Raw genomic sequence first — 8,481 nt, 5'->3', positions numbered from 1 at the left:
TGTGTAGGGAAGTACAAACTATAAAGATGTTTTCAGGTACAGCAGGCAGATATCAGACAGTGCTTGGTCAAAACAGAGTGGCCCGTGTCTATCTCATTGCTTCTGGGATATATTTACACTGAGGTGTGAATGACTGTGGTGTATAATATGGGTACCGTACCTGATTATCCCATCTACACCTAAATGAGTCTTGCAATGTACAGAGACCTGCATAAAGAACTAATGTAACTGAGGCCCCACTGAACTCTGCCCTCACAGCTAGGTGGACACTGTCTGAGCTCTCTTGGGTGGTTCAGATAATGCTGAGCAATTAAGTAGTAATTTAATGTACATTTAATAATGTTAGTAACAATTTGGTTTATACCTCCCAGAAAATTATCAAAATAAGTTTATTTTCCAACCTTGTTTTTAAATTTAGGAGGGATTACTCAACAACTCTAAAATGAAAACTAAAATGGAGTGCAAAATCCTCTAGGTGTTTAAAAATAGTTTACATCAAATATGTGTTGCAAAATGCAATCAGAGATTAATTAATAGCTTACCTGTCACTTGGAGCTCAGTGGTACTGTTCAGAGAATTAAAAATATATTTTATAAAAAAATCCGGGGAAGGCAAACTTGCTTTCCCCATACAGACTCCTTGAAGAGCCAGTGTAATGATTAAAGCAGCCAGGCGTGGAAGAGTGTTTTCATCAGCACCATCTCTGTCTATTATATCAGCATTTTTCTCCAGAGTACTCACATCAACACACTGAAATAAGGAGAAAACAGCATGAAGACACCCCTGGTCATCTCCATTTAAATAACCAGAGTGACAGGAGGAGAAACTAGAGAGAACACTTTCACAGACAGCCAGAGTAGAAAGAATATTAAGACTGAAGCTGTAATTGACAGCAAGAGAGCAAATGTGGACAGGACATTTTCAGGAGAACAGACACAGAATAAAAAAGCCTGAAATTTTAGTCAGTGTCTGACAGGGAAGAAGTACGATCCTTCACTCAGGTTATTCTTGCTCAGTGTTATTTTTATGCTGTTTCTGTTATTCCTGTGTCCTTCTCAATTGCATCTATATCTATTTCCAGAAAGTGGCAGAAAAAGGAGGAATTTTTGTATAGAGCACAATAAATTGACTCAAATAATACAGACTTTAACTCCTTTTCTCAAACTTCAGAAAGAATTATCTTGATGTTTTTAGTTTTATACTGCCAGAATAAACAAACAGACCACACAGTAAAACACTTTATGGATTGTTATTCTATCTTGACATGCCAAATACCCACCAGAGCCTCTCTACAGTTGCCCAGATACCATTGGAGTTCTTGGAAATCAGCATGTTCACCAAGACTCAGAACCAAAACTACTGGTCAATGAATAATTTATGATGGGAAACGATTACAGAGAGAACACAGAAAGAGGAACTGGAGGCCCTCAACATTCTGCTGCACAGCCAGGACTCCTAGCCATCTTCTGTTTCTGTATGAAACTCTACTACAATATGGTGTAAAATAAAGTCTAATGTAATGAAAGAGAAGAGGGAAAATTCAAACTCTGCAATAAATGAAATGGAACTGTATATTATGACCAGATCTGAGGGTCTTCTCACAGGAGGTCAACCTGGACTTTAGGAGTTATCTAATCTTGCCGAAACGTATTTTATTGCTCATTACAAGGTAAACAGATTTTATATATTTTGTGAACTCTAGAATATTATTCTATTATTTTATAGACCTTACTTGAGATAATAATAAACAATAGTGAGAAAACTAGCTTCTTGTTTCCTGACTTAAAAAGGATATTTAACTAAATATAGTCAACATGTACTTTTTTTTTTAAACTTTAAATCTAAGCTTATCTGTATCAGTCTTTCTACATGGCATATTCACGCTGGTAGATAATTAGTCACAAATATTTGTGCCCCAACTGAATGAAACATCATATCTTTGGACAAATTTCTTATTCCACCCTACTTTATATGGACATGGAAGTGCAGGGCCTGGCAAGGATTTAATCCCAGCCAAATGATTCATCATTTCTGCTATACACCCAGTTCAGTTTTGGAACTGTTCTGCTTTATACCATTTAAATACAATCACTGCTAGTATACCTATACTAATAAAATCAAGAGATGAGAAAGTATTTTCTGTCCTTGGAGCCAGGTGCAAGATCTTGCATCTACACAGCTATCCTGTTCTCTATCTGCTGTAAACAGGGCAACTGTAACCAAATTACCTCTTGGGAACGGTCCCTCATATGCCCTGTCTCCCCAACCATACCTCAGCAGACTCTCTGCAAGTGCAAGGTAGCACATGCCAAAAGTGAGTCAAGGAGAAAGTTAATATTAAACACCATGAACAAAAAAAGCGTTCAGATTGTGATCTCATGCTGTTGTTCACCAGTTTTCTAGAGGACCATGATACTGACACAATGTCTGAACTAGGTTAAAGGCATTATATCAGTAATACACATGGTTATTTTTACTTCTGTTTTCTTTACCTGACTTCCAGAAGTTTTAAAATGTTGTCTTACTGCAGTCAAAGTGTCTTCAGTTTCATTCCGTGAAAAATAATAACAGTCTTCATCATGTCTTAAACTAAGCATACTCTGTAGGTAAAATTTATAATCCTTTTTACTCAAGCTGAGTTCTGAAGAACACACATCTCTATGATGAAGAATGTAGTAGAGAAGAATAAGAGAAATTCTCTCAAATACTTCTTCACTGAGAGGGTCTTCTAAATCCCCACCAGCTATTAGTAACAAAGTATCTGCTTCAAGGCACTGTGAAAAAATAAAAATTAATGGAACTTTAACTCTAGCAACATATTGCCAGTCATCTACAAATACAATGAGAGAGGAGAACAGGAGGATTCAGCTCTTATATTTAAGGGATCAAACCTAAGCTTACACAGACACAGGCTGATGGAATGGCAGGAGGAGGGTGCATGTAATTCATTGTAGTTCTATGGCTTCAAGACACAATTTTTTTTTCCAAAGACCCTTATATTTTTAAGAAATGTCAAACGTCCAAAGGATTTAATTTTACTACAAAACAGGACTAACTCTCATCAATTGTTGTAGATCATTGAAAGCAAATTGAAATTGAACACTTGCTTCAACAAATCATATCTCTGGTTATAAATAATTAGCTAAGGGGTAGGGTGATTAATAGTTTTACCTTCGCACTCTATATGTGTTTATATTATAAGAAAAAAAACTGTATCCGGACTGTAGTAAATTCAGGGTATGTAAACACAAGGTGTATCATACTCAATGCACTGCTAAGAGACTTAATTGACCCTGCAATCATACAGCTATTTTTATTTTTTCTCAATAAATTCTGTCAACTGGAACAACTCCATCCAGTGCAGAGAGTGAGTACAGGGTCTCAACACCATTTAGTTCACCAAATAGTTTCAAGAGAGACTTAAATGGTATACTCACTCTGTGCAGGCTTTTACATAGATAGATAGATAGACAGACAGATCAACTGACTGACTGACCCCTCAGTTTTTCTTCATGCAAAGACACCTTCCAGAACGGCCAGCTCAAAAAAAAGTTAGTCTTTAAAATTAGATCAGAAGAGTAAGAGAGCTCTATGTCAGGCTATGGGAATTATGATACTGAATTCCAGAATAAAGTATCTGTCTTGAAAAGATCTTGTACTTATTGTCATTCATTGTGTAGCTTTTTTTTTATCTCTCACCTGGCTCCTTTCTGAGTGTGTTATAGACATGTCATCTACTCTCAACTATTATGGTGTTGAGATGTGCATTTCAGAGAAGAAACTACAACGCATGGAGGTACCACGGAAAGAGCAAAACTTCACTCTGATGTATTCATGACTACAGGCAGACCTAGTTTGTTAGAATAAATTGGTTGTGGCTACAAGCATGACATGTTGGCTGGTGTGGCTGACTTTGTATGCTAGTTCATTTTCCTGCACAGAAGCTGAGTAGAATCTATCACATATTCTCATGTTCAGAAGCAAATGTTCCTTGCAGGAAATCAGGGAGCTGATGCTTTTTAATAGAAATAATCCTAACAAAAATTCTCACAAATATTCAACCTAAAAAAAAAAAAGAAAACTGGGGATGGTAATTGCCAAAATAAATATTTTTGCTTATATATAAACCAGACTACAGTATAGTCCTCTGTGTCCTGCCTACATTTTCATTAAGTTCTATAATTTTGCCTCTTTTTAAATCCATATCTCTGAGCATTAGTATTTGTACTAGGAGGAATATAGTTATTCTGTTTTCTGTTCCAAAAGACCCCAAGTTAATCAACCAAACTTTTCAAAAACTCAGTAGTAATATAATAAATGTATTGCATGTAGTGGAAGATTTTCAAAGACTTCTGTAACTTGTCAAAATTCAATGAGGACAAATTGTCATCACTGAGGCTGCTGCTTGCTCTTGCAAGGAAGATGACTCAAAAGAAAATTGCCAATTGGAAGGAAGCACGTGTGTTGTAAAAGATGCAGCTACTCAATAGTATAAGTGGAGCCCATGGATAGTGACCCTTGAAGGGATATCAAGAGGTTATAAATTGGTTCACCAACGTTTATTTTCCTGTCACTAATATTTTGCAGGCATAACCATCTGCATGAGCATTTAGAAATGCTTATTTGCTACTAAAAAAAAAGGCATTGAACCCTGAGTTTCTTTTGTTTAAGAGGCCAGAAGTTAGAAAAAATTGTCATACCACTGCAAAAAATATATGACTTCTGTGTGCTAAGTAAATAAAGCAGTGTCAGATGACATTCAACAGCTGCCAGACCCTGCCCAAAGAGTCTTGGGACCTATACAAAATAATAAAAGGGTCTAAAAAAAACGTTAAACTTCACTGCTTTAAAATACCCACTGGAGGCATCATTAAAACGGGGGGGGGGAAAAAAAATCAGAAAACAAAGTCATGTGAAAGGTGATGATCTTGTCAGGTCCCTTCCAACCTGAGCTGTTCTGTGATCCTATGATTGAAATTCTGGATTTCAGAAGGAAAGTTGGGTCTGAAATCAATTAGATGTTCCTAACAATTATGGGAAAGAAAATGTCAAGCTAAGGTGGGCATTCTATTTTGAATTTCAATGATTTTGAGTGATAGTGCTTCTTGTACAGTTTTAACATTTTTTTCTGATCTGGGTCTGTATCTGACACACATCCATTGTCTATACGTGAAAGAGAAAAACTAAACAATCTCTTTCATAAAAATTACCCATTTAGGGAATAACAGGCATGAACATTATACATGTATGAAATTTCACATTAAGGCTCATATGAAAAATGGGGGGATTTGCAGAAAGGACCAGTTAAGTGAGTAGTTCTCTGCTGCACAGGAGAAAAGATCCACCATTTCATTGGCTTGAAGGATTGCCAAGAATAGCATGTTGTGAAAGCATCCACTTTTATGGTCATCTTCATAATTCTGATATAAAGTGACACTCAGCTGTATGTAGGTCACTGAACAATGCCAGAGCTAGAGTAACATTAATCAAAGCCAAGACAGACCAAGCCCTTTGAAGAACCTTTCAGTTAGGTTGTTCACTTGCCACTGTCTCTATCCTACCAGAATCAATGATGTTATTACACTTTGTTCCTTTCTTCGTAAAACAGTGGATCCATTCTGAAAATATTCTCAGCTCAGCTAGACAACTAAACCTTCTGTGAAGTTGTACCCTGGACTATTTCCAGTTTCAATTTGGATTTGTAGACACATTGTTCTGCCTTTGATTTGCCTTGATGTGAACTGCTTACCAAAACCCTCCCCTAAATCTTGACGATTTCATAGAAATGGCACATAAATCTGAGACAATCCTGTCTGGTTTTTATTTATGAACAGGAAAAAAAACCAAACCAAACCAAACCAAAAAACAAACCTGACAGAACTGGTCCCTAGTTTTTAGCTATGTCTTTCCACATTGGAAATGCTCTGTGTCCCAAATTCAAGCTCACGCATAGTTAGATCAGGGCAAAGTAGAAAAATCTTTTCTGGAAAATAAACACTTGACAACTTTTAAAGAAAAATTATTACTGTTATACAATAGAAGCGTGGTGTTTTTAAGGAATGCCTGCAATGTTTGGAATATCTCTTCATGAGCTCAAACAATAAATATTAACAATTCAGAATGAAACAAAACAGGGACAATTTTCTGCTGCAACAACAAGCCCTTTACATGTTTATGTTTTGTATTCAGGAGAGTATCTCTAATACATAATTTTAGAACTCACTGACGATCCTTTAAAGATATCTGTTCATTAATTGAAGCACTAACCAGATTACAATCCTCTTGCATGTCATAAATCCGCTGTGGGCACTCAGCTCTCTTCAGTAACATTTTGACCAGTTCTCGTGAGTGGTTCGTGTGGAGCTCTCTGTTGTCAGCTGAAAGAAGGTGTAAAACTTCCATCAGATAGCCTCGGCTGGGAGCATAGCTGCCTTCCTGCCCATGCGCTTCCCCAGGCTGTCCTTCAGCAGCGAGCACGCTGAATATGAAAGCAGAACATACCACTCCAAGAGCTGGATGCTTGGTCAGAAAAGACATCTCCTTTTCCTGCAGTGCGTGATCTGCACTGAATGTTGGATTGTTTTTTGTACTTCACAGCTTAAACTTGAAACCTGAGGAATCTGAATGCTAAAGGGAAAAAAAAAAAAAAAACAACCCTTTAATTAGTGTAAATGCAATATGTTTGAAAGGATTTATTAATTGGTTGGCTAAGCTGATTTGCAGTGACAAGCTGTTTTTGAACAACTGGGAGCCTGTAAGGGCTTTACAGCCCAGAACAGCAGGAAACTAAGACAACCATGGCCTTAAAACTTCTTTAGAATTATCAACAAGAGGTTGACTCAAAGTGCCCTTCCCTCCTCATGAAAGTAAAGCATATGTTTTTCGTTTCAGTGTTACGTTATTGCATTCCCTAATAATCCCCTTCAGTAAGAACAGGAAAATAGCATAGCTTTCACTTTCAGTCCATTATGAAACAGGTTTTTAGTAGCAAAAATAGCAGTAAATAAAGATCACTAGTCTAATTCTGACATGAATGTGCAGCAATTGTATTACACAGCAATGACAGAGAGCAGGTTTTATTTTCAAAACACTTTATCCATGTTACCAAACTCCAGCTATCCAACACAAAACAAGAATGAACATGATGTACTTAAAAATTAACGGTATTTAATGATCAGATGAAAGAGTTACAAAACTGAGGTCATAGTTTCATTCATAGAACTCACTGAATAAACAGGACACATAACAAAAGCAACAAGTTTAACTTGTTAAGTCTAGGTGCAAAAGACATTTTGTACTGTCAAGCTATCTCATCACTATCCTTCCTAATGTACCATCACCTCTGCTTTAACAATAATCTATCTCAGTATTAAAGCACAAGAAACAAACATAAGACAGTTTCACCTCTGCTTTCCACAAAGAGGTTTTTATTTTATTAATGGGCAGATGCTGGCAGTGGCATACATTTTCAGATGATAACGCACATACATTACACAGCCATAGATATGTTCAAGTTCTTTTAACTGTGATACTGTGTGTGCCTTATTTTAAAGGAAACTCTCCTAACTCTTTTTCAATTTAAGTATTTAAAATGAAAAAAAAAGAACTGCTGAATTCAAATTGGCATTCACTCAAATAAATGTTAGTATTCTTCTAGATGTTAGGAAATATTTTGTTGTTTAGATATATGTTACTGCTAACTGTTAGGAATATGTAACATTGTTATGAGGATGCACTTATTTCTAAACATTATTTCCTTACCTTCTGAAGGGAAAAAGAATGCTTTTGTATCTAGCTTTGTGGCCTTCTGAATCCCCAGAAGTATTTAGCTGCTGGAAGTCCAATGTTTTTAAAATTCCTTGATGGTACTCTGGAAGCTGGAGAGGATTAGTTTATTGCTGCCTTGAAAAGTTTTCAGTTGCTATGGAGAGAGCTGCTCTTAAGGTAACAATGGAGATGGATAGGAGTTAGTACACGTTCTTCTTGGCAAGTTCTAAGCATCACATTATTGAATGTATTTCACATATTTTAGCAGTTATTTTATGCAAAAAGTTTCTACTTTATTTTAGCAGTGCAAGATGTAAAAAATCTATTGAAGGATGCACTCTGTTACAATGGATAATACTTGCAAGCACCCTAACTGTTCTCTACATTACTGCATTATCTAATTAATTTTTCAATGAACCCAAATTTCTCTTTTTCATCAACACATTACATCATTTTCAAATGTGAGAACAGACTACAGATAGAACCTTCATAGAAAAAATATACCTTTCTTTGGGAAACAATGTCCATAGAGAAAAGATTTTATATCCCCACTTTGTGTGATATTTGCCCTATTTAAGAAATCTGGAATAGCTCAGGCTGCGGTTTAAAAAAAAAAAAAAAAAAATTTCTTATTTTCTTCCACCCACTCAAATTTTCCAGAGGGATGCTGTTACAAAGTCAACATTTACATCACCATGCCATTACACTATTATT

At 36.2% G+C, this 8,481-nt stretch overlaps 1 protein-coding gene across 1 annotated transcript in view; it reads right to left on the bottom strand.

The window, feature by feature from the left end:
- The window catches only part of SLC39A12 (solute carrier family 39 (zinc transporter), member 12), a 34,452-nt gene extending 26,510 nt beyond the window's left edge, over positions 1 to 7,942 (bottom strand). The window contains exons 1-4 of the mRNA XM_008937464.1: positions 7,762 to 7,942; positions 6,268 to 6,620; positions 2,493 to 2,774; positions 543 to 750 (exon numbers count right to left, since the gene is read on the bottom strand). Of these exons, the coding sequence (XP_008935712.1) occupies positions 543 to 750; positions 2,493 to 2,774; positions 6,268 to 6,537 (760 nt within the window). The 5' untranslated portion in view covers positions 6,538 to 6,620; positions 7,762 to 7,942. The remainder of the gene's footprint in view (positions 1 to 542; positions 751 to 2,492; positions 2,775 to 6,267; positions 6,621 to 7,761) is intronic.
- Positions 7,943 to 8,481: the final 539 nt, after the last annotated feature.

Source organism: Merops nubicus, unplaced genomic scaffold (assembly GCF_000691845.1).
Source record: "Merops nubicus isolate BGI_N331 unplaced genomic scaffold, ASM69184v1 scaffold12473, whole genome shotgun sequence".
NCBI lineage: Eukaryota > Metazoa > Chordata > Aves > Coraciiformes > Meropidae > Merops > Merops nubicus.
This window is presented reverse-complemented; position numbering and strand designations above follow the sequence as displayed.